This window comes from Solanum pennellii, chromosome 11 (assembly GCF_001406875.1).
Source record: "Solanum pennellii chromosome 11, SPENNV200".
NCBI classification, from domain to species: domain Eukaryota; kingdom Viridiplantae; phylum Streptophyta; class Magnoliopsida; order Solanales; family Solanaceae; genus Solanum; species Solanum pennellii.
Window position 1 is genome coordinate 61,271,588 of NC_028647.1, and position 27,950 is coordinate 61,299,537.

The 27,950-nt window shown below is 31.3% G+C and overlaps 2 protein-coding genes across 2 annotated transcripts; one reads left to right on the plus strand and one right to left on the minus strand.

Moving 5' to 3' along the window:
- Positions 1-9,694: 9,694 nt before the first annotated feature.
- On the plus strand, positions 9,695-11,865 carry LOC107003263 (epsin-3). Its single transcript, XM_015201567.2, has 4 exons — positions 9,695-9,956; positions 10,411-10,533; positions 10,626-10,787; positions 11,073-11,865. Exons 1-4 carry the CDS (start codon positions 9,808-9,810, stop codon positions 11,545-11,547), a joined length of 909 nt encoding a protein of 302 aa, XP_015057053.1. The 5' UTR covers positions 9,695-9,807; the 3' UTR covers positions 11,548-11,865.
- Positions 11,866-12,048: 183 nt separating this feature from the next.
- On the minus strand, positions 12,049-22,702 carry LOC107003136 (U-box domain-containing protein 33-like). The gene is made up of 7 exons (XM_015201403.2): positions 22,295-22,702; positions 21,165-21,283; positions 17,112-17,218; positions 15,102-15,675; positions 13,969-14,517; positions 12,982-13,704; positions 12,049-12,471 (listed from the first exon to the last, which is right to left on the minus strand). Exons 1-7 carry the CDS (start codon positions 22,596-22,598, stop codon positions 12,289-12,291), a joined length of 2,559 nt encoding a protein of 852 aa, XP_015056889.1. The 5' UTR covers positions 22,599-22,702; the 3' UTR covers positions 12,049-12,288.
- Between the last annotated feature and the right edge of the window lie 5,248 nt (positions 22,703-27,950).

Genomic DNA, 27,950 nt, shown 5'->3' on the forward strand with positions numbered 1-27,950 from the left:
TTAAAAAAAAATGCTCTTATATTTATATTTTATAGTTTAATCAATATATAGGACAACCATGGGACCATAATATTGACAAGGGAAAAAGAAAAAGGTACTATAATTTAACAATATTTTTCACGTGTTTACTCAATAATGCTACATCTATTTCTATTTTATAATTTATAAAAGAGTCGTAATCAAAAATAAAAAAAAATAATTCTATTTCATTGTAAAAAATAATTATGTTTATCGAGGATATAATTTAGATAGAAGATTACTTTCTCTGTCCGGAAATGTTGTCATGTTGCACTTTTCGAAAGTCAGTTTGACTAATTTTTAAAGTTAAATTAGATCACATTAATTCGATATTTTAAAAAAAAATTTAGATATTCTAAAATTATATGAAAAGTACTATAAATTACAATTTTTTGCATATTAATATGATGAAAGTATACATCTTAAAATGTTAATCAAAATTTTTATAATTTGACTCTAAAAATAGATATCATGACAAACAATACGGGACGGAGAGAGTATAAAAGATACATATTTAGAATAAGATGTTAGTTAAGTTAATTGAGGAGTAAATCGCAATTTACACCTCTAATGTATACTCTCTTTTGTAAGTTTGTAACCTACCCCTTGATTTAATAATATCCAGCCTAATCTTTATAGTCCTTTGCAAAATTAAAAAATGTTGCATTTTCAATCATTTGTAAGGATAATATAGAAATAGTTATTTTTTTTATTATTTAAAAATATAATAATTATATTATTAAATTCTTTTCTACCAATAATATAATTAATTGTTCTAATTTTTCTGTCTTAACGCATTTACAAAGACAGAAAAATTAAATAAAGGAAGTACTAGAAACAAATCATTGTTTTGCATTTTAATGAAAAAGTTTTTTTTTTTTTTGTATATATATAAAAAAAATTACCTTTTATTTTTCTTTATATGTAATTTCCTATTTATTCTTGTAAATAATTGGAAACGACATATTTATGCCTTTGCAAAGAATTAAGAAAATTAGGGTGCAAATCATTATAATAAAAGAGATAAAGGATAAATATATCCCGAATTATCATAAAATTTATATGTAGATATCTTCCATCATACTTTTGGGGCGTTGATGTCCCTGTCTACTAAAAACTAAAGCATATATACGCCTCTGACTCTAACAGACGACTAAACAGGGATATGTAGCACAATCTTATCCGTTAATCAGATTTAATTAATAAATGTCGGATCAACGGATAAGATTATGACACATGTATGTCTGTTAGTACAATGTATATACATGCTCTAGTTTTTGAATGATAGAGACAAAATATTCCAAAAGTATGACAAATGATATCTACATATTATTTACGATAGTACGAAAATATATTTATCCCTTTTCCTAAAATAAAAGGATAAGAGGGAAGTAACAAAAAAACATATTAGGGTTGCAACTTCCAAAATACTATTGAGCCTCATGAGTCGTGTGACTTATTTTTCTTTTCTATTGCTCTCTCCGTTTAAAAAAGATTGACCTCTTTTTCTTTTTAGTCTGTTTAAAAAAAGAAAGACCTCTTTCTTTTTTTATTAACATTTTAATTACAGTTTTCCACGTGGCATGTTTAAGGCCACAAGATCAAAAGGCAATTTTGTACATCTAATCTAACTTTAATTTAGGAACACAAGATACAAAAAGTTTTCTTTATACTCTTACAGTATGTTTGAATCATTGTTATCCATTGTATTGTATTGTATCGTTGCTATACCTAAAATGTTTGTTTTGATTGTTACTTAAAATGTATTGTACTGTATTTTTAAATTTTGTTGTTACGTAACAATAAAAACCACTATTTTATGGAACAAACAATTTGATGTGTTCCATTGTTACTTAATTTATTTTTCCAATTATATCTTTACATAATATTTCAAAATATTATTTTATCCTTTGCTTTAATTATTTAAATATAGTCAAATCTCTTATACTGGAATAATTAAAGATATTTTAGTAAATTTATAAATTACAATACAATACGATACAATCAAATCAAACAATTAAAATGCTATTAAGCAACAACAAACAATACAGTCTGGCCAAACATTATATCTACCATACAATACAATACAATAGAGTACAATACAATACAATAGATTATGAAATAATGGATAACAATGATCCAAACAAAGTGTTAAACTCCGTGTCAAGTAATCCAGGTCATTCTTTGTGAAACGGAGGGAGTATTCATTTGTATTAGTTTATTTGTCCTTCGAATTTGGTTATTGTTGGTAACTTTTTACACTAATTATTATTGTATCTTGTTTTGATTATTGTTTAGAATGATTTATCAAATTGATTATAGTATTCTCTCGTGAACATCTTTATTTCCCTTTATATATTTTGAATTATTTTTTCTTGACTCTAGAATTTATCGAAAATAGTTTTTTTACCTCTAAAATAATGATAAATTTTAGGGATAAAAATCTGAAAAATACCCCAATTTTGGTTGAATTTGTTGTTGCGATACTAAACTTTCATGAGGACCTATTACCTCCCTAGACTATTTAAGATCGTGTTTTAAACATATATATTTGTCCACGTGAACATAAAAAATGATGCAAAATTATAAATAGTAATGTGTCCACATAGACACATTTATATCTTTAAAATACACTATTGAATAGTTCGGAGGTAAAAAAATACACTATTAAATAGTTTAGAAAAGTAATAGGTCCTCATGAAAATTTAGTATCACAGTAACAAATTTGACTAAAATTGAGATATTTTTCAAACCTTTATATCTAAAATTTATACAGAAACGTTATTCTTTTCAAATTTTATTAATATTATATTATACTAAATATATTACTGCCTTCGTTTCAAAAAGAATGTCCCTATTTCCATTTTAATATGTTTCAAAATGAATGACTCATTTCTTTTTTTGGCAACATTTTAACTTTAACTTTTCATGTGACATGTTTAAGACCACAAAATTAAAGAGAATTTTAATACATTTGATATAATTTTAATTTAAAATCATAAGATTAAAAAGTCTTCTTTCTTTTTTTAAACTCTATTTCAAATCAAACTATGTTATCCTTTTTGAAACAGTGAAAGTATTATCTTTGTTGTATTTGTGTGGCCACTCAATAAATTTAATCAACATATCACACTTGTTTTTTAAAACAATATTGTCACTGACACCCAAATATGTGATCTCTCACTTGGACCCACCTGTCCCCTCACCAACCCCTTGCGCCCCCTCACAATTGTCCTATTGTGGGTCAATTTTAAGATTTTTGAGTCATTTCTATTATCAATCAGTAATATAGGAATTAATAGTGTAAAGATTAGTAATATAGAAATTATTTTTATCAAGTGTTTGGTTTATTATTTCTCATTTCATTTTGTATTTGAAGTAAAATTTTATAAAAAACTTTTTTTCAATTACATCCTTGAATTATTATATAATTAAGTAAGGTAAATAATTGTCGGATAATTTTTTTTTATGTATGACCTTCTAACTACCTATGAAAAGAACAATTTTATTGTCATGTTTGCTTTATTTTTTTACTTAAATTATGTGATGATAAATAATTGTTATCTTAGTAAATTGACAAATATCAATTTTCAATTTCAAAAAAGATAAACTATCAACTTTTAAAATTGAAAAGATGGTAAACAATAGTAAAATTGAATAAACCATCTATATTTACGCATAAAATTGCAAGTTGTAATTTTAATATCTATTCAATGTTATAAATTGTTCAAAATACAAATAATTAGAAAATCGTACAAATATATATATATATATATATATATATATATATTAACAAACAACTCTCTCTAAATAATTTGTAAGCTAATTTACTTAAATAAATTTACTAGCATAACCATAAAACATAAAATCAAGAAAATAAATAAAATAATTAAAATATTTTGAGGGATATTTTTCTTTTTAGTAGACTTATCCCATGGTATTATAACCCATGTATTGCTAATACCTCCAAATTGGAGGTATTAGGGGGCGTTTGGTAGAAATTATTCATGTATTATATATGGTATAATTTAATACTATGTTTGGTAGGAATGAGCCTATGTATAACTAATCAATGGATTAGTTAATACATCCTACATGGTATTATAGGATGTAATACTAATACCTTGCATTTGGAGGTATTTGTAATACCATGGGATAAGCACATAAAGACAAAAATATCCCTCAAATCTTTTTAATTTTTATTTTAAGTTCTTGATTTTATGTTTTATATTTGTACTAGTAAAATTATTTAAATAAATTAGTTTACAAATTATTTAGAGAGACTTATTTGTAACTAAATATATCTAATTCAAATCAATACAAATTTGAAATGTGAGTTATTTAACATTTACTAATTAAAAGACAAATATATGACTAATTATTCGTATTTTGAACAATTTAAAAAAATTATATACATATTAAAATTATAACTTGCAATTTTTTATGTGTAAATGTACATGGTTTATTCAATTTTACAATTGTTGACCGTCTTTATAATTTTAAAAATAGTTTTTTTTAATCTTTTTTAAATTTAAAATTGACATTTTATTAGTGATCAATTTATTAAGATGAAAATTATTTATCCTCAAATAATTCAAGTAGAAAATTGGAAACATGTCAACAAAATTATTCTTATCATAGCTAGTTAGAATGTCATAAAAAAATATTTTCCGATAATTATCTACCTTGACCCAATTATATAATAATTTAAGGGTATGATTGGAAGGGAGTTTTTTAAAGAATTTGATTTTAAACACAAGTTGGGATTGGAAACAATGAACCAAACACTTGATAAAAATAAATCCTGCATTACTAATCCCTGCACTACAAATCTCTACATTACTATTTCTGCATTACTAATCCATGTGTTATTCATTTTTGTACCAAAAAACGAAGTAATACATCATATAATACCATGTAGGAGGTATAACTAATCCACGAATTATTTATACATAGACTCAATTTCCTATCAAACATAGTGCTAAATAATAACATCCATAATACATGGACTATTTGTTTTAATGCGGCTTACCAAACGACCCCTAAGAGTTTGTTTGATATTATTGTTATGATGCTAAATATTTATTCGTTTTAAAAAGAATGACTTTTTTTTAGTCTGTTTAAAAAAGATGACTTTTTTTCTTTTTTTGGTAACATTTTAATTTCACATTTTCACATGAAATGTTTTAAGCCACAAGATTGAAGAACAATTTAATACATTTGACATAACTTCAATTTAGGACCACAAGATTCAAAAGTCTTCTTTATTTTCTAAAACTCCGTGCCAAATCCTAGAGCAATCTTTTTAAAACAGAGGGAGTATATTTTTTGAAAAGGAATATTTCGTTTGAAATAATTAAAGTATTTTGTTAATAACTAAAATTGTTTTTAATTGGATGGAAAAATGGTTTTTTAATTGTTGGGAAGAAACACAAAATTTCTATGAAGAAGTAGAAAATTATTATATTCCTTGTATTTATTTATTGTTGTGGTGAATTTTCGTATGTAGTGAATTGATTTTTGGAATGATTTATAAATATATTTTGTTTGATATGTTTAATTATATTCAAATTATTATGTTAATATTATATTTTTATTTTTATTTATGTATGTATAGTATTGATTGAAAATTTAAATATATACACATTAATTTAATTTAAAAATTAATTTAAAATTTATAATAGATATTTAAAATAATGTCTCTCTCTGTGAAATAATTTTAATATTAAAAGTACATTGATACTTGTCAATTTTTCATAATTTAATTCCCAAAAGCATTTTTCAGAAAGGGAAAAAAAATAATATAAAAATAGCAAACTATTAATTCAAATAAAATGATATAACCAGAGTTTGATATAATTATAACCCGTAACAAACAGTTGTCATCCGCCTCTCTCCCTAGGTTTCTCGCTCGCCAGTCTCTCCCTCGCCTCTCTCGCTTTTATACAAACACAAATGTATAAAATGCGTTTGTGTTTGTATAAAGTGAGAGAAAATTGTATATACAGATACAAATACATATATTTTTGTCATGTACACTTATGATTATACAAATATAGATCTTCCTCCATCCAGTTTTCTTTTGCCTTTGTCTTTATCGCATTATACAAACATAAATTTACAAATTACAATATATAATTCATGTTGTATAAAGCGAGAAAGAGATTTGATATACAAATGTTTATTTCGATTGAATTGTATACAAATTCAAATTTTATGCAGATATATAAACACATAAAATTGAATTAAGAGTCTGCCAACAATTTATACAAACGAGAGGCTGTCAACAATTTATATAAATGGTTTGCCAACGAAATTATACATACATACACATATATATATATATATGTAAAAGTTGCTCTTTAAAAATGATTAGTCAAACACAATCTACTTATCAAAAATACTTTTTGAATGAATTAATTAAACACAAACTATTTTTTTTCCTTTTTCAAACATTTTTAAAAAAAACTATTTCAAAAGTATGCTTCTAAAAATAAGATAAGCTATTTTTAGTGGCAAGAGTAAACAAACTCTAAATTCCCAAGCATTTAATTAAAGTATCTTATAATGAATATATTAAATTATTTATTTATTTTACTGATACTAAATGTAAAGTATATAAAGATATATGTATTCGATAATTGAATAATGTGAAGAGTATTTACTACCTTTGAAAAATCCCTCCTTATCATGTCTTTTTTTCAGTCTTCAATGGGCATGTTGGTGAATATATGCAGTATATACTACAAAAGTTAATATTAAGGTTAGGGAGAAAAGTATGTATTATCTCTTTAACAATGAAAACAATATCCATCGAAAAAGTAGAATTTCAACAAAATGAATGATTATGTATAGGTAACGTATCCATATAATATAAATAGTATTTAATCGTGTTTTATAGGATGTATATCTATGTATTCAAAGATGTATATACGTTCATATACATTGTTTATACAATATATATATATTCCAAATTTTGACCAACTCAAATATGTTCTTTTTAGGTTTTTGGAATCAACATTGAAGTCCCGAATAAATTCGAATCGCGCATCGCAGGGCCAATCCGGAAGTAGCGCTCCTAATATAAGTTTTTTCATACCCAGAGCTCGAACTCGAAACATCTGGTTAAAGGTGGAGCAATCCTACCACCACTACAACTTAAATCTTCCCTAAGTAGTCCTAAATTTAGGATATAAGATCCTTTCGATGTTTTGAATCTGTGGTATATTATTTTACTCAAAACAATTTACGTGCGTGGCATATCGAGTTTCAAAATTAAGCTTTAAAGAAGCTTTAATTGCTAATAGAGTCTTTCAATCTCGACAAACTCAAAATCTCATTTAAGCAATTCTAAATTTTAGACATGAACTATCCTCAATAATTTGCGTTTTTTAATATATAATTCACTCAAAATATGGAAAAACGAATTGGGGGAATCCAACAAAAATATAAATCATTATGGAAGATTTTCAACTTCGAAAAAAGTTTGGGGTGTTTTGTTGGGTATATAGCAAGAGTTAATGAGGAACGGAGGAAAGATGGAAAGAGAGAAAATTGAAAAGTTCTCATATGCTTTAGTAAAAAGATAGTTTTTCCTCATTGGTGGTGAAAAGAAAAGGAGAAGTGTTTAAGTAGAGAAACACTTTTATTAGTTGTTAAAAGGGTTGGAAAGAGGGACCTCCCTCTCGCTGCCGTCATGGCTCACTCGGTTTTGATTGCTTTGGCTTTTGCTTTGAACAATGATCGAGAGATTATTTTTTGGACAAAGTTTGTTTTAATTATTTATTTAATTAATTAAATTAAATTAAATGGCCAAAATGTTTCAATATTTAGTTAATTAATCGAAACTTTTCGACCCGACTCGGATCCGCGCGACTCGTTTTATTTAAAACACTTTTTCATTTTAATTTGAATTTCCCGTTTTTGGAGATGACTATTTTGAAACGTTGCAACTTTCATGAACATGACCGTTTTGAAAGATTGCAAACTTTCTGGAATGGCCGTGTGATTTTTTGAAAGGTTGCATTCTTTTGGTCCCAGAGCTTGGCTATAAATACCACTGATTCTTCAGATTTTTTACTTACGAAATTTCTATTTCTTCTGCATAAATTTTCTTCGTGTATTTAGTACTTTACTGTCGTTGAGTAGCTTGCTAACACTAGCATTTTGGTATCAATACATTGGTGATTGAGATCATTCTATCATGATAGGACATATTCCAAATCAAACCTCGGATACTAAAGGAGAATAATTTTCTTAAGAGGACACTGTGCATTCAGTGGACTTGTTCTTCTTTTCATTTTATTTTTTTCAGATTCTGATATGTTTTTATAGATTTTAGTTTTGTGAATTAATTTATGTTCTTCTGTTCTTCACTGATTTATTAAACTTTAGTAATTTTATATTTTTGTAAAATTTATTGTAATCAGTAATACTATTTTAAACACAGATTGTGTAACATGTTTTATGTGTTACAGAAAGTAGAATTTATGTGAATATATTATTCTATTGACAATTGTTTTTTTTTATTATGTGCTAATTGAATAGGACATTTTACCAAATCCTTCAATATAAATTACACATTTTAGTTTGGAGAAGTGCATGATCCACATGATATTGAAATGCCAACCTCACACCTCTTATGGGTAGTGATGAAGTATTTTATGAAATTTATTTATCATAATCGCTCAATTAATAATTATTATCTCAAAAAGTTATTTTTTTTAATTTTAATTTTCTTCAATAATAAAGTAAACTTTCTGAAATAATACAAGACGTCGGATGAAAAATGAAAATAATTTACTGAGTAATATGCCAATATCTCGACTATAGAAAGGTCCACAAGGAGATTGAGGTGGTAGGAGTGAATGTCATGATCGAACATGATGCTTGTTTTATAAACATATATAGTTAAAATGTAAAATAATGTCTTTTCTGTAAACTATAACTTTTGATATGATGATAAATACTTAATCCTAACGTAATGAAAACAAGAAACAATTTTATCATGATTGAATAATAAAAGATATACATATAAACATTAATATAAATATGAGGTGCTAATAAATTTACTAATGTCCTTCCATGATGTTGAATATTTTAATTTATAGGTACACACTTTTGTTACTTCAAATCCATATATATTATATTCAAAAACCACTATATAGCCATCTTGGAAATCTGACCTTTGAATAATACACATACAAAAGTTCAACAAATCCATCTAAATAGTTCTTCTTTGAATTTGTCATCTCTATCACCACAAGTGTCCTTCTCATTACATAGGCAATGACCACTAATATTAATTAGATGAGAAGTATTAGGTGTATAGTCGGATATGACCTAGTGATTAATAAAATAATTTTTTTAAAAAAATAAATCATAAAATTAGAATTTCAATTTTAATAAATTATAAAAAGTTAAAATAATTTCTTTTAATCATCTCAAGTTTTGGTCGGCAGATTCATTTGGTACGCAATATTAATGAGAGATATTAAATATAAATATACATGACTCCTTCAACTTGCCTAAGTTTGGACATATCACTAACTCACTTAATTTGATTCGTTACATTTAATATATCTAAAAATTGAACCGATAGATAGCTAGTGAAATAAGTCGAAGTATGTACAAACAACACTAATATTAAAAAAAATTACTATTAATGAATTAGGTGTCTGTTGTTGGTTTGTTGCATCATTTGATTATTAACCTCTTCTACCCCTTACCAAAAAGTCCAAAATCCTTCATTTTTATTTTATTTTTCTTGTATGAATTAACAAGATTATTATGTCAACAATACAAAGGGGTAGGGAAAATAGTAACAATATTATGGCTCAACCATTTCTCCATGAATTCAAGAAACAAGCTTCTTTCTTCCTTAAGGAGAAGATCAAGACAGCTAGATTGGCTTTGACTGATGTTACACCAACTCAGATGTAAGTTTTGAAATTAGCGACTGATAAAATTTTATATATCATGATAGTAATAGATCATCGGGAAAAAAAAAATTGTTAGCTACGAGTAATTTATAATTTCCACTTTCTTTAGTGTTTGTACTATGATGAGCAATTTTGACTTTTTTTGATCATTTGTATCTTCTGATTTATTTACACATAGTTTTTTTTAAAAATAATTTTGTGACTTTATTGTTATATTAACGAATTTTGATAAGTCGTTTTTTGGTTTCTTTTACAAAAAGTAGGGTTTTTTTTCAAGTTAGTGATCGTACGTGAAATTAATTTGATAAAATAGTTACCAATTATGGTTCTTGTGGATCGGATCATTCATAGAAAGAAACTCTGAATATTTGAGATTTTAATTTAAATTTAACGATTTTATTAGATATCTTACAACTAGAATTATCCCTCTAACGATGATGTTTGTTTGAAGATTGACAGAAGAAGCTACAAATGGAAATCCAGGTGCACCTGACACAAAAACATTAAAAATGATTTCCAAGGCAGCTTTTGAAGTTGATGATTATTGGAGAATTGTTGGGATCCTACATAAAAAGTATGTTAATTTTAATTCTTCTTATTATTTTCTTTTTTGGAATTTTTTGGATAATATTTTGAGGCTTGATGATGTTTAATTGTATGATGTAGATTGTCAAGTTTTGATAAAAAGAATTGGAGGGTTTCATATAAGGCTGTGATAGTGTTGGAACACTTGTTGACTCATGGACCTGAAAGTGTTGCTGAGGAATTTCAAAGTGATAAAGATGTTATAAGGGAAATGGGAAGCTTTCAACTTATTGATGAGAAAGGGTAAACATTATTACAAGTTGAATTTAATTATGATCATGTATGGTAAACAAGTCATCAAAAACTAATTTCTAGAATGGGAAAATAACTCAACTCGGAAACAGTCTCTTTATCTTCATAAGATAGGGATAAGGTGTATATCCCTCTCCAGTTGCCTTTTGTGTGACTATACTGAGTATGTTGTTGGTAATTCCATCGTACAAAATTTATTAGGTTCTACAACTTTGTCGCGATAAACTAAAAGTTGAATGTCCATCCATTTAAGGTACTTTGAATGATGTAATGCAGATTCAACTGGGGGCTAAATGTTAGGAAGAAATCTGAGAGGATATTGAAGCTGCTAGAAGATGGACAACTTCTCAAAGAAGAGAGGAACAAATCAAGGAAGATATCAAGAGGGATTGAAGGTTTTGGGAGCTTTAACATTAGGAGGACTACTAGTTCAGAGGAAAAATCAGCAATTAAACCTTATGGAAGGTCTAATTCTCAGTTTAATCATCATGAAAATGATGATGATGATGATGAATTGCAAGTTAGTGAGAAAGTGGATGATGAGTACTTAGTAAAAGAAAACATAGCACCAAGTGATGAAATGCACAAATGGAACTTCAAAGGAGAATCAAAAGCACTTTTGGATGAACAGAAAGAAGAACCAAGGATGGTATTTTCATCAGAAGAGGATCATCCTTTCAGAGAAACAGATCGATTAACGTCAGTCTCACTGCTTTCTTCTGGAGATCAAGTCCTCCAAGCATGTCAATAGGACGTGTAGCAGCATATGTATGTTGAATAGTTGTTTTATGCGTTCATCTATCTCTCAGAACAGTTGTAGCGTTCCGCCTAAAGATTTATGTATAGAGCTAAGAAACACCTAGTTGGTTGTTCCCTTACAGACTTAATACCACTACTAGCTGGTTTGAGCTTCTGTTATAACCTTTACCTACAGGGTGAAGCAATGCAGAAATGCAACTATACTTCCATTTCAGGTTCATGGAATAATTGTTGCTCTCTTGAAAGAGCATGATACCCAAATTTGTGTTTCTTTACAATGCTACTAATGATACTGATGTTTCCTAGTTCATTGCTGTTGTTTTTTCGTTTAACCATCTGGTATCTAAGAGAGATCTCAACCACCCCACCGCACCCCTTAGTAACCCTGTTATATCTCTACTGCTACAACCTGATGTAAACTAAAATTGCATTCTTGTTGCTTCTACCTTCAGCAACATTTAACATCTCAGGAAAATGGCAAAAGAAACAACAAGAGCACATAAAATCAATCTATAAAATCTATAACTACTACATTGTCTATGAGACAATTGCAGTGTTCTCCTCTACTCATGTTATCAACACGGAGTCTTACCATTTTGGTGTATTAGAGATCTATGAGATGGGGCTATTTTACTTGTATTTGTAACACTAGCTCTTAGGTTACCTTTTTGTATCCTAGGCTCCACATATACATATATATCGATTTACACTATTGTTACTACTATATGAGGATTTATAAGTTGCAGAGCCAATCCTTGATAGCAAGTCGTAGGGCATGGTTGGGAGTTAGCTCCAAATGGCTTAGTTTCAAATTGGTCATTGGAGAAGTATCATGACCACTTTCAAGCCATCCTTCAATGGCCTCTCCTTCATATGTGAACCCGTCTGCAGCAACCTGGGGGTCATTCATTATGTCCTGAAATAAATTCACAATTATGTGAGCATTATTGAGCTGCAAACATGAAAACCAGAAAAATTGTTTCTAACAGCAGATTGGAGTGAATGAAAATTACAAACACGGCAGACTAGATGGATCATCTATAACTTTAGTGATCAATTTTCAGCATAAATTATGACTACAGGCCTATGATGCCATGCATGTGGAACAACTACCATCTCATGCATTTTACATTCAGATTATGTTTTTATTTTTATTTTATGATTCCATGTTCTGCTGGGGTGGGGGTGGGTGGGGGTGTGTGTGAAAGGGTGGTTGAGAGAAGAGAAAGGATATGACCAAATGTAGTACCCTCAACCTTTAAGAAGCATGATAGCAGCACTACCGGGAAACAGACTACCAGTTTGCTCCCTCTCAATTCTTTTTAAGTCTATACACACTCTTATCCCCTAAAATAACATATCTTTGTCTTCCTATCCTGCGTCCTTGAGGACCACAATGATTAATAGTACAAAGAACATAACTTACCTGGCGAATCGGACATAAGAAAAAGGAGGGCACTGATTGTTCTTCAGACTCATTCAAGTTCTTTAGCTCCATTACAAGAGATGATGTCAGCTCAGGCCTATCCTTACTGTTTAATTCACAGCATTGCAATGCCAGTTCTGCTAACCTCCTTGACACAAATGTAGACCATTCCCCAGCAGATGAATCCAAAAGAGAGTCTAATTGTGCATATAAGACTGCCCTGCGTACTTCATTCACTAGTCCAGTTAGAGTTCTTCCAGTGAGCATTTGAAGGATAATAAGTCCAAAAGCATAAATGTCCGATTTAGGTGTCAGAGCTCCAGTTTCATGAAATTCAGGATCAGTGTAGGCAAACAGACCCTTTGGTTCACTAAGACGATCGAAACTTGGGCATCGTAGGGCTTGCTTAGGTATCAGACTAGATATGCCGACATCACATATTTTACAGCTGCCCGAAGAATCAATGAGCACATTCTCAGGCCTCAGATCCCCATGTACAATTTTTTCAGGGTATGAAGAGTGCAAAAACAGAAGTGCACTCGCAATTTCAGCAAGAATTCGTGCTCGCATCTTCCATTTCATGGGACGAGTGTTATTTTTGCAAAAGAGGCGATCTTGGAGGCTCAAGCCAGGAAAATATTCATGAACAAGGCACCAAGATCCTGGGCATACACCAAGTAAAGTGACCAGATGAGGATGACGTAACTTAGCTAGAATTTCCACCTGCATGTAAGAAGTTAATCATATGAGCAAGCACACAAATAAAAAAATTGTTCGCAGAGAAAATTATGAGATCACTTTTTAGCTTACGATGAAAGACCAAACTGCGCACAAGGAAAGGTATATGCACTTGAGTTGGATGATATTAAGGAAAATCACATGCTATGCTGAAAGGGAACTCTGAAGTAAAGAAACTTAGAGTGGAACCCAAATCCTATCTAAATGCAATTTGCAATCCATGCATGTAAATCAAATGGAGATGTTTACCTGTTCAAAAAACTGTGATGGCTGTTGCATATTATAATGATGCAACTGCTTAATGACTACAGTTTTATCTGAGAGTTCTCCTTTAAATACATCACCATATCCTCCCTGACCAATCCTGAAGCTCTCAGAAAAATTGCATGTTGCTGTCTGCAAATCGGAGGATGAAAACTCAACCAACCCAAGTGATACAGAGCACTCAGCCAAGTCAATTGCACTTTGTCCTCCATATTTTCCACGATTCTTCCACGAATTAATCCAGTGCATGGCCTCAGTGTTTTTCTGCTTAAGTTTCTGCTTCTCCTGCTGGAGAGTTGATATGGAGGAGTGAATCAATGTCAATTCTCCAGTGATCTCTTCACACCGTCGATCGGCCTCCTGTGCACGACAATCCAGGAGGGCTATATTTCTCATGGCCTTGCACAGCTCATAAGTTTTCTCCTTTTTCTCCATCAAGAGCTTCTTTTTTTCCAGCAATGTAGTTTCCAGAGCATCCTCAGCTTCCTTCCTCAGTTTAACTTCACGTGCATGAGCAGATTCAAATGCTTTTATCTACAACAAAGCAAAATTTCTAAATTTCAGAGCCTAAGAAGGAAGCTTCAGTTCTTATTAAAAAATTAGAGGAAACTTCAGTTGTATAGAAGTAATAGTTCACCAATTATGTGTTTTCAGTCCGTTATAGACATTGCAAATATGAGAAATGACATTAATATTCACATAGCATTTCTCTTATAATGGTAGTTGCGCAGTATAGAAGATACAAACTGGCTTTAGGAATGAACCACTCTTACACAGAGATTCATGCAGTAGCATTGACTTGGTCGAAAACATAGAGTATAGTAGTTCTAAAGTGCTGGCTTCAATTTTTTTAGCTTGGACAAGCCCATAAAGGGTCTACTGGTACATTAGATATGATGGCTTTGGTCCATAAATGAATGTGAAGCCACAATATAAGAAAAGCTAATAAGTGTAATTTAGCTTCATAAGCCTCCATGTCTGAGATATCCAGCAGTAGCCAAATTTTACGGTTGTCCTAGCATCAATAAAGTTCTTCCACAAATATGTAAGTATGGAATGATCTATAGAGCAATAAGAATACGACCACCTCAATAGGAATACAGAAACTAGATTTTCACCTTTCTGATGGCTTCTTCAGCTTCAGCTTCCAGTTTTTTGCGCTTCAGAATCTCTGCAAAAGCTTCATTCCTTGATGATTCAAATTCTGAGCTGACTTCTGCCAGCTGTTTGTATAAACTTTCCATCTCAGCATCAGAGGGCACCATTTGTTCAACAGAAGAAGCACAACTGATATCATGAATAGAACTTGTCCAAATAGATAAACTAGGAACACTGATCAGATTGCTTCTGCTGGAAGAAGAAAAATCCTTGAACCGTAAATCAGTTTGTGATGGAATCCCCGCTTCAAGAACTAACTTTTTTATTCCAGATGACAGCAGCTCCCTAGACAAGCTTGACTGAACACGTTCTGGGAACAGGATAACCTCATTCAGACACTGAGATCTTAAACCGCATACATCAACAGCCCCTGCTTGAGTATTAGGAGAAATAGGTGCAATGAAGCTTGAGCATTCAGGGGGTTGTCTAATCCAGATTAGTCTTCCTTTGTACACAAAGAATATTTCACAGAATGTAGGGAACTTTGTGGCAGCATAACTTGCTTTCCTGGAGCTTTTCTTAACCTTCACACAACTGTAGATAGCTGGTAAGTTTGGGTACATGGGACCAGTTTTATTTGATGAAAATTCAGAAAGATGCAAATATACTGTTCCAGTAAATACAGGTTTAGCAACAAAAAATATTGAGGGTGAAAGAAAAGATCCATATCGACATACCAACTATAGATTGGATTAAGGTTCTGTCATGTTGATATCCTTACATTAGGTCCAGTGTTACGAATGTTTTCACATTTGTTCAGAGATTGTATGTTCGTGTAAAAATAAGAGAGATTTTGAAGAGCTTCTAGGTCAAGAGAACTGATTTTGTCCAAATGAGAAACTACTATGTGTTGGAATGAAATGGTCCCACATATAGCAGATAAATAGAGGATTCATATAAATAACACTACTAGTTTGTGATGGAGGCTCTGTTATTGTTGTCATCTTTGTAAGCAACTGAAGCAAGATATATGTTGTATTATGAAATCCACCAGTTCTGCAGGCAATGACAACTCCACAGATTTCTAGACCTCTAATTTGACCACTGTTCTCAGTTCTTCAACAGTGAAAGTTTAGACTAGCCTACTAGTCTTTTCAGCTAGCAATTTGACTACCCTAGGAAATTTGTCCCCACCCGTCAAGTTTGATGAGAACAGTTACCTGAAATGAACACAAACTGGCGCGGGCACCTATGTTGCTCAGATTCTCTAAAAGTACTGCCATAACCATGTCAGATCCTTCAAAAATGCACAACTTTGGAGGATTCATCACGCAACCTGTGCCATTTTTGAAGAGTTTGAGCAACATAGCCGGGCACTACCTTGTTGAAAAGAAAGACCTAAATTTCCTTCGCTAATTAGGTCAGTCAGGAAAAGTGAAACTAACATCAAATTGCTACAAGACATGAACAAAGCACTCAAAATGTTTCCAAAACTAGGGATTCCTCTTTTCTCCTTTCTTTTTGGTTGATATGGTAAAACCCTATCCCTTCCCCTCAAAATAATATCATGTCTAGGAGTCTACAGTGGCTCATCCGAATTTTGCTCTATAGGTGACACAAATTCTCAACCTCTAGGTAAGAGGTGGAATACTCTATCACTTAAGCAGCCTCACTTACCAGAAACTATAGATACCAGGAGATCAACATAGCAACTAGGACATTTCATTTTGTGGTCAATTCTGGTGCCTCTGACACGATAAATCTGGTTTATGCAGGTAAAATAACATGTAGGAGGAAACAAGTTCTCAAAAAAGATTTAGTTTTTATTAAGATCCTTCGCACAAAAACAGAACCGCATGAATTTGAGATATTTTATAGCATCCAGAAGTCTTTCCAAAAAGACAAAGTGATTCAAAAATTGAATCATATAACATAATCCAGAATTCAAAAGTGCAATCATAATCTACAGCAGTTCAAACAGTTTAATCGCACTTGAACGTAATCTAAATGACCAGAAGTTGAAGACCTACTCCGGTATAGCCCCAATTATAAGCTTTCTGATGTTATGTTTGTTGACAAAATCCAGAATTCCTTTTAGAACTTGATCTGATTCAACTATAGCAACAGTTGCTTTAACCTGAAAATATTATCACGTCTTCTGTAAGTGACTGCATTGGTAACATGATACAAGGAAAATACTCATCATTACTATGAAAAGAAAAGCAGATTTTACTGTACATAGATCATGATACAGTGAAACACTAGTTGTTTTAGTTTTAAATGAATGATACTGTGAGAATATTAGTGTCACAGAGGTAGCAAAGATCTAGACATATTCCTGCATGTCGTATAGTAGCAATAAAATGTCAAATCTAATCACAGAAATCAACGAGACTAAAACAGTTGTAATACAAACATTGGTCAAGATGTAGTGAGGAAGGAAATCGTGAAAGTAATAGAAAAAATAACTTAAACTTAAGGACTTCTAGTCTTTGTTTCGGATGTAATAGAAGATATTAGAAAGTAGAAAAGTGAGAGAAGAAAAGAATATATTTTGGGGGCTCAAACCCACTCAAGCTATCAAGTATAGCACGCAGTAAAAGGTTCAAATCCCAACAGAAGAAAAAAAAAACTAGGTAATTTCTTCCCATCTGCCCAAACTAGGTGGATCGAATTACCCGATACCTGTGTTTGTGGGAGATATCAGGTAACTGTTGGAATAATCAAGGTGCACACAACCTTGACCAAATATACAACAACAACAATGGGGAAATCTTGGTAGCTTAGTTGGTTGACTACCTGTACATTCACCTTACATACTTAGTGTAATCCCAGAAGTGGCCCAAGATACCTTTGTCCAAAAAAAAAAGTATAGCGGGAAGTGACAGAGAGGCACGAAGGAGTGGATAAAACAAGTTAAGACTTTTAGGGATAAAATGTAGAATACTTTGAGAAGAGGGGAGCGATCTGTACAAACAGAAAATTCAAATACAAGGTGCCTGAGATGGAGAGTCAGGAGCCTGGAGCCCAACAACTTCTTCGTCAACTTTTATCACATCCCCACCTTTATTCTCTTGAATAGAAATTTCTTCACATCACTTTTTACTGTTCCTTTCACTTTCTCTGGGTTTCTTCAACATCTAGAAAAAGAGATTATATTTGTTAAAAATCACTCATCTTTTCCTCACCACAATCTCTGTTTCAGATTATGGTACCATTCTGAAAATCAGCAGGAGAACTTCTTTCTTTTGAATATCATTACAGTAAAACGGCAAAGAAGAACTATTTCCATTTTAAAGAACTTTTTCCATTTTAATTTCTCTAGATTGATCGATATTTTGTCACCCATACATCTGTTCATTTTCATGTCCACATTCAATGTATTCAATTTGAATAATCCACACATGTCCTTCAGAACAAAAAAAAAAAAGAGGAAAAAGAGGAGAGAAAAGCCAAATAGCTTTCAACAATGACCTTCCTCATTTGTACAACCCAGCAAACAACAAGAACTGCAAGAGGGCAATCCCTTTAATCCATCAGCACTTCATCACGATAGAATACTCAGATCATGATAAACACGAAATACGGTTGTGATCGACGGAATATGGTGGAGATCTACAATGGTGCTTAAGTTTCTACGGTTACTAAAGGGACGATAAATATTAGGAGGGAGAAGGAATTTTGGTGAAGAGGGGAAGAGGAGAAGAGAGATGCAAAAAGGGTAGAAGGGGCAATAAGAGATGGCGTAAATGGAAGTAGTCAGAGATGGTAGTCATTTATTGGTAACATAAGTGACAGAACTTCAGGCGGAAAGCATGGAAAAGTTCCTCTACTGCCGTTTTAACCATTTGCTCAGTAATTAGTCAAAACCGTTACCTAAGTAAATGATTGTAGAGATCCTAATCTCACATTAAGAAAACTAGTTATAAGTAAGATATCTGATTGTGGTCCCATTTGACATCCATTCTATTAAGTAAAATTTATCAACAAAAATCCCACAAATACACAGCCTGATCAGAGTCTGAGTCTCAAAATAAACCCATCCCAAAGTTTCAGAACCAAAAAGAGTTGTTCACATCTACTCATAAGTTATTTTGAAGCAAAAGCCAAAAAGTACACAGAAATCCTCTAGCAGCTTAAAATGCTACCATTTAAGATTTAAAGTTCTTAAGCAACCTCAATGATCATTAATACCACATAAGAATCATAAAAGGAAATGGTCCGACCTAGCTCATCCTATTCAGACATGTTTAAAGATGTCACATTAGACACTTGCCCCTGTAACAGTTTTATCAGTTCTATGCAAATCACACTAAAATAAGTAAGCCCACTAAGATAACAGTTCTAACAATTCAGAGTAGCAAAATGACCTTTAGAGGTGGTTTGGTAGGAGGTATTAGAGAAAATTGTAAATTAGGTCTTGGGCCTAACTCTACCCTTCGGGGTGGCCTAGTGGTTTGGGCTTGGGACTTCCATGCGGGTTACCTCTCCTATGTTATTTGCGAGCTATTGTATAGGAGCGGGGGGTTTACCCTGTGCGCACCCAAAAGGTAGCGCGATGTTATCAAAGGCGAAAAGCACAAAAAAAGCTCTAAGGTCCGTTGGGGCTTTAGGCGCAAAAGGCATATAAAGCGGGCTTTATTGAAAAAAGGCGCAAAAGGAAAAAAGTTACTAACATATATGTTTAGTTCAAGACGAATTATTATAAACATGAATGACAAATACATGACCAAAGAAATTGAAAAAAAAAATTATGATAAAGTGAAATATCAATTGTTTAGTGTCTTTCTTTGGAAGAGGCTCATTGGCAAAGAAAAGTTTTCCTTAGAACATTGAGGATGACACTGAAGCGCACATAAAGCGAGGTGAAGCGCTTAACATGTTTCGAGCCTCACTTCAGGGCTTAAGCACGCTTCAAGCGCGCCTTTGACTACATTGGGGTAGCGGCTGCGGGTTTTCCTTGTCATAAAAAAAAGGTCTTGGGCCTTACTCACACCTTAAAAGCTAGATCCAATGAAGGAGGATTGTCCAAACCTTATAAGGAGACCACCCATCTCATTAACCACTAATGTGGAATCTCAGTTTTTAAAAAGAAAAATACCAATGTGGGATTTTCTTTCATTCTTTAACCAAAATAATACATATATTAGCTTTGGTATAATTTAATCCTATATTTGGTGTCTGCACCTATGTATAACTAATACACACCCTATTTGGTACTATTCTTATACATAGTACACCATGGCATTAACATGCGAGATACTATTCCTATTCTAATACACCATCTTCAGTAATATGATATTCTAATACACCCTATTCATTTGATACAACAAACCAAACAGACTACATAACTAGTTTCTGCACAACTAATCCTAGCATTACTAATATGTCATATACAGTACTATTTTTATAAACCCTATTACTCTCCTATTATCTTATTTGTCGGTTCTATTATTACTTGTTGTTTCCTTTGTTTTGGTTAGCATATTATTGTTGTTGTTATTGTTCTCTTCTACTTTATTTTAAGTTGACTTTTTCACTATAGTATTTCTTTCAATACTTGATGTCGATATGTTTTACTTGAGCATAGGGTCTTATCAGAAACAACCTATCTACCTTCAGGGTACGGCTATGGACACACCACCACCTCCTCAGTCCTCACTTCTGGGTATGTTTTTGTACTTATACGCCCTACCAAATGACCCTTAGTGAGAATAGACTAAACTTCTAAAGCAAATTAGTTGAGCACAGGAACAGTGCACAACCTAGACAGAGAAATTATTCTACATGTTGAGAGGAAGGAAATGGTGAAAGAGCAATACCAATACAAATATTACAAAATCACAATTCAACATCATCATTCTCTTTGATCAGGACACTAGCATCAACAACTCTTCAATCATAGAGTAAAATGGTTATGCAGTTACTAGTATGGTCTTCTTCATTATTCAATATGATCCACCAAATGAATTTTGTGAAACCTAGTTTTACAAAATAATTGCAACATATGCTATAAACAGGACTGTGTTCCTGGAGAATAACTCCACAACACTCCACACCAATCATATAGAGATAAATGATACCTTTGATTTGCAGCATACACTCAAATAACGAGACATAAGTTTCCAAGCCTCTTCTCTCTCTGCATTTCGAAATGCGGCTACCATTTTTGCATTAGCCTGCGTAACTGGCAATTTTCCCACTGCATAAAAATCACAAATATGAACACATGATTGTAGGTTGTCAAAAGAATAAATCGTTTCCTCTAAATTTTTCTAGTCTAAATGTGTATTGTATGGGGGAAGGTTTTAACAGGGTGCACTTTAGTGGAGAGGAAAATGTTTGTCATAATGCAAGAAAACATTTCCCGGATCATTTTCTATTGTTAGGGTTATGAAAATAGATGCCATATGGTAATTGTACACGGACTAATATTCAGGAAAACCATAGGCGGGTTCAACACTACACCTTTATGGGTTCAAGCTCTTAAGGTTCTTACCGTTGAACCCATTATATTTTAAAAGTTTAGGGTTCATACCTACTATTTATTGCACATATTTATGGATTTATATTCGCATATCGTCACTCTGCATCTGCTTCTGGGTAAAAGTATATATATGAGTATCGTAAACAGTGGCTACATGTTGACTTAAGCAAGTGATATGGACTTAAAAATTAGGATAGTTGTAAAGGAAAATTTTGCTCATTCCTTTTTGGTCAAAAATTATTTTCCAGGAACAAAGAGTTTCACAACTCAATGTAATCAAACATTCCTTAAAATGACCAAAACTTCATCAACTTATTGAACAAAATTTCAGTAAAATGAAGCTAAATCTATAATCATGATACAATATATAATCCACATTTAACTCTCCCGTTGGCTCAGATGGTTTGTCTTCGGACTTCTATAATGAAGGTCTCGAGTTCGAAACCCCTTGCCTGCACAACAGGGTCTTGCCTAGTACGGTTTATCTCTCTTGTGTAGTCTACGAGCTATTGCACACGAGCGGGACAACCAAAAGAGATACACTAATCATCTACATTTATAACCAACAAACACTAGAAATGATCCAGAAAAATGATCTTTTTAAGGAACAACATTAAAGCATAAACAAAATTCTCATTACCAAAAGCACCCAAAGTATATTAATCATCTTAATATCATGAAAAAAAGCATCAACAACAAGAAAGAGGGAAAAAAGAGGTTACATACACAAAGTGGGCATATATGGAGAAGGTTGAAGAACATGAAGAATACAAATCTCAGAATTCCCAAATGTCTTACAAGCCCACTGAACCAAAGCAACACCTTTGTCAACATATTTACCCACAGCTACAAATACTTTAGACCCTTGTTGTTCTTCTTCTTCTTCTTCTACCACAACTTCCCTTGACTGAGGAGCAACGATTTGGCTTGTCCTGTAAAACCCACGTCGGAAACTGGCCATTGAAGAATACCCAGACGGGAAATTTGGAGGAGTTGAAGGAGGAGGAGGTAAAGGGGTTAGCAACTCCATGGATTTTGAATATCAAAGAACTCAAAACTCACTGTTAAACATTATAGAGACAATTGGGGGATTCTTTTTTATGCTCGTGTCAACATCTCACGACTTTAATTTGTTAAGAGTCATATTGATACGACAATTTATGGTGTGTTTGGTCTGATGTAACATGTTTTTCGCGCAAAAAATTTTATTTTAGCTCGATAGATTGATTATTAAAATTTTCACTTTATTAATAGATTTAGATATCTTTTAATTTTATTTTAACTTAAGAAATATTTATATGATTTTACTACGTTTAATGTATTTTGTATATATTGAAATAAATAGATTTTCACGTATATGTATCTTCAATTAAAATAATATATATATATATATATATATATATATATATATTCAACTAAATGATGGATATATATGTAATGTATGTATTAATATTTTATAAATAGAATAAATTTTTAGGTAAATATATCTCCGGTAAAGTATCAATTAATTATTTATTTTTAATTCCGCTTTCCTTTAAATAGTCTAAAATTTTAGATATAAGTACCTCTAAATATTTTGTGTTTTTTTATATATATTATTCATTTAAAATGATTCATATTTATTGTAGGTAGAAATTTAAAATTTAAGTTCCAAAGCTCTATAAAGTGTATTGAAGGTACGTATAAGTTGGTCGAATGGCCAATTAATATGGTAATAATTACTTTCGATATGAATTTGATCGAATAATTAATTTGTCGAATTTTTTTAAAAAAATATAGAAGTGACCAATGATTGTCATTAAAGAAAGAAGTATAGAGTTTTGGTTAAAACAATTCCTCAACTATAACCTAAATATAAAGTACATTCTTGTATTATAAAAGTTGACAGAAGTTTCAATACAGAATATTGATATTGTACAAATCTTGGAAAACATAAAAAAGAATCGTTGGAAGCAATTCAAAAAAGAGATCATGACAGCCATCTGCGGAGCAATTATATACCACACTTGGCGTGCTAGGAATTTGAGGAGATTTAGAGATATACGTGTACATACGAAAGATGCAGTAACACAAATAAAGAAGAAAATTAGTGAAAAATTACACTTACTTAGTAGTTCAAAAAAAGTAAGTAAACGTAGACAATTTATTCAGCATTTGTTATGTAGCTAGTTGTTTTGTTTTGTTAGAGGCCTATTCTCTGTTTCAGAAATAGGTGCTCTTTTATTTGTATTTGTTCTTTGAAGGTTATGGTAATATTTTACGGTTGTTATAAAAAAAGAGAACAGAAAACATCCTTGCATTATTCAAAAAGTTGCAAGATTCATCTTTCTGTCTATTTTTTTGGCGAAATGGTCTAGTGGACCCTTGTATTTGTATATGTTTATATTCTGGACCCTTTTACTTCTCCTTTTGTCATCTGGACCCCTGAACCCAGCTAAACACAACATTTTAAACACAATTTTTGATGTGGTATGATGCGATTGCACAAACACGTACACGTTGGCAAAAAAAAAAAAAAAATAATCCACATATGAATATTAATATGAAAAGAACATTAAAATTTAAAAGATAAATAAATGAAACGAACAAAAAAAAAGGGGAGGGGAGTCATCTTCTTCAAACCCGTCCCTCTCCCCCCCCCCCCCCCCCTCTCCAGCCAAATCGTTGCCTCCACCCCAACCAAATTTCTTATATCCATTTCACTTCTTTTGTTCTTTCTTTAGATTCACCCACCATTTTCCTTGTTCTTCTTCTTAACACCCCACATTTTGTTCCACCTCTAAATATTTTCTCAAAGTTTATTATTTTTTGCTACAAAACAATTTTCCTTATAGTTCTTTACGTTTTGTCATTTTTATTTTTTCAAAATCTCGATTTTGTATGTATTTTTTTGTGATTGTGGGTATAAGGTATTGAAAAATGAAAACTCCATTGATAAGCTTGATGAAGCTTCAAGAATAAAAAATGAGTTTTGTGAATTTATGACTACACCGAGCCGTCATGGTGAAGACCAACAAAATCAAACCAACAAAGATACAATACAATCAACACAAAAAAGAGGTGAGTAAATTGAAGGAAAAAATAAACAAGAAAAAAATGGTGTTGAGTGAAAATAAAGAAAAAAAATGGTCTTTAAAAGTAAAAATCTAACTTTTTAAGGTGTCTCACGCTCTAGTTTTGTGTGTATAGACACTCCATGTGGAGTCTTTCCACATAGGATGCCACATCAAATATTATGTTTAAAATGATGTGTTTGGATGAGTCCAGGGGTCTAGATGACAAAAGGGTAAGTAGGAGGGTCCAAAATACAAACGGATACAAGTATAAGGGTCCACCAAACATTCGCCTATTTTTTTAAGAAACTCAAGCTGTACCAAATCGAAACCCTCACTATATTAATAAGAGCACTAAAACACGATTACAACCTTATGATTCTAGTTGCAATAATCAAACTACCGACTTACAATGGAAATATTGAAATAACAAGTAATTAAAGATAGAAGAAGATCGAAGATGAGAAGTAGAACTCAAAGAAAGGGGATGAGAGGACTAGACATTTTCCTCAACAATTTGCATAATCCCTAAAACACCTCCCTTTTTGTTAAAACCGTTTCATACCCACTACTCAACCCGAATCCCAGATTAACTGGCCCTATTGCTCATTCTCGGGCCAATAGCTCTTGTCAGCCCAATAACGACTTGTATGACATTAGTATCTACATTGGGTTGGACTTGATTCATCCTTCTGTCTATTTTTTTTAAGAATCTCAGGACATCAACAAAAATGTGTCAAGTCGAATGAATATATGTACACACGATTAAGCTAGTCAAGTTGGATAATTTTTATTTTTTTTTTAAAAATAAGGATTAAAATATTCAGACAAAATATATTCAAATTCTAAATATTCTTTGTAAAAGAATTGTCCAAGTATAACTCCATTGTCAAAAATTTCAAATAAAATAATTATTATTTAATTTTCACAACAAAATGCCTACATAATATCACTAAATTATCAGTATTTTTATATATTGTATAAAATGTGAATTGCATTGTCTATACAGTAAGTACATACTATGTAAACTACCAGTAATATCACTTATGTATTGTTGCAGATCAATTTACTTGATTATGCAAAAAAAAAACATATAAACTAACAACACACAAAATTTAAATTATGAGGATAAAATATTCATTTTTTATCCATATTCTTATTCTTGCTGGTAACATTGATCTTCTCGATGTAGCTAAGACATGACTAAATTTAAAAAAAATTATTTTTTTATTTGTTCAATTAGTTATCTTAACAAAAATAGACGGAAGGATGATTCTTGTTATTTTTTGGATAGTATAAAGATATTTTTTGCTCACTTAAATAATATAAGGATGTACATTAAATTTGAGTCATAATTGAGGGATGATTTTAGTTAAAAACTCAAGAAGTATAGGTTATATAGATCTGTAAGATCAAGTAAGAACTTAACAGATCTTGCAATAACTAAGCTTTCAAAAGGACGACATCTGTCTACGCTTTATACAGAATTGAACGTTCATCGTAATCGATATAGGTAATCAAGCAATAATAGAAAGTTGTTAGTCTGATTTCACCCAATGACAAAATTAAATCAACCTAGAAAGCAACATTAATTTTGAAGATTATCTATAGTGAGATCATCCTATGCATCGAAAGAGAGAAAAACAAAAATATATAAAAATCTGGTGATTACTCATGATCTTTATGAATAGATTAAAACACACAACTTTTCTATCATAACCTTTTGACTTTACTAAATCAGAAAGTCATTATAACAAATTGAAAAGTGAAATAAAATTAGGACAAAAATAAAAGAGAAGTTGAGTGTACTGGCAGTTTAGGTACTTTATAATAATAATTTCACTTTAGTTTAATAATATAGAGAGACCTAATAAAAGAATGAATGAGCTAACACTAACTACTCCACAAACAGCCAAGTCAATAATTATTATTTTGGAAGTTTAATATTTGAACCATTGAGATGTACTGGTTCAATGTTAAAAAAATTAGCAAGAGACGTTTATGACCAGCTAGTGTGTTTGGTTTTTTGAGTAACATTATACCATGTGTTTTATGTCTGTGTTATTATTTTTTGATTTTTTTATTAATATTTTAATTTTTTCAGGGGGTGATGGCTAGCGATGGTGATTGTGAATGCTGATTGAGGATGACATTGAAGTATGTAGTAGCTAGTGGTAATTGTACGGGCGACTAACTATAATTGTGGTATTGTGGATAGTCATAGTTGATAATAATGGTTGATATTAATAGTTTTGTGGATGATTGTAATAACTATCGATAGTGGTCAGTATTGGTGGCATTTGATAACTAACATTGGTGGATATTGTTATGGTAATAATGGTTGAAGATACTAATTGTAAATGATGATTGATGACGACAATAAATAAATGGAAAATGGTCAAAACTATCGCTCAACTTTGTTTTATTGGTTAATTATACCCTGCCGTTAAAAACAAGTAACTTTACCCTTGCCGTCAATAAACTTAACAAATATATCCCCCTTAAATGGAAAACTCCAAATCTATTAAAATTATCCGATTTTACTTTAATTACCCAATTTTAATTTGACTCGACCCACTTAATAATATAACCTATTGTTTTACCCAAATCAAATATTCCCACCATCACCAAAACCGCCACCCTCTCCAAGATCTCCTTCCCCACCACTGTCGAAAACACCAAACATCATTCTTCTTATTGTTCATCAAATCTCAAGATTTGAAACAAGTAACTCAACAAACATTCAACATGAAAGGTATAAAGTGTAAAGAAGCTCTTTCAACAAACGTATTAGTTTGTTACTTGTGCAAGATCAAGATTGACAATCAGTAATGAAAGAGATTGAGAAGTTAACATGTTAAGAAGCAAAAATAAAAAATAAAATAAAAATTAAAGTAAGATACATTGCCCACGACGCCATTCCTAATGGTAAACTTGGTCTCAATGCGATTCTAAGACGTTATGCCAAAGTTTCCACGGGAGACTTTGTATCTGTTAGCAGGTTTGGCGACGATGGTGATGCGAAAACAAAATTTATTTGTGGGTTATATTAAGTGGGTTTGGTTAAATTTGAATAATTTTATTAAAATCGAGATATATTTGTTAAGTTTATTGACGACAGAGGTAAGAATAACTTATTTTTAGGGTTATAGACAATCAATAAAATAAAATTGAGAGATAATTTTGACCTTTTCCCGTAAATTAACAAAGAATTATAGTGTTTGACAGTCTTGGTGATAGTTAATTAGGGGCAATGCCCAACCGACCCATATTCAAAATTAGGCCCAAATTCAATAGAAATGATAACCCGAAATCCCTAACAAAAACCA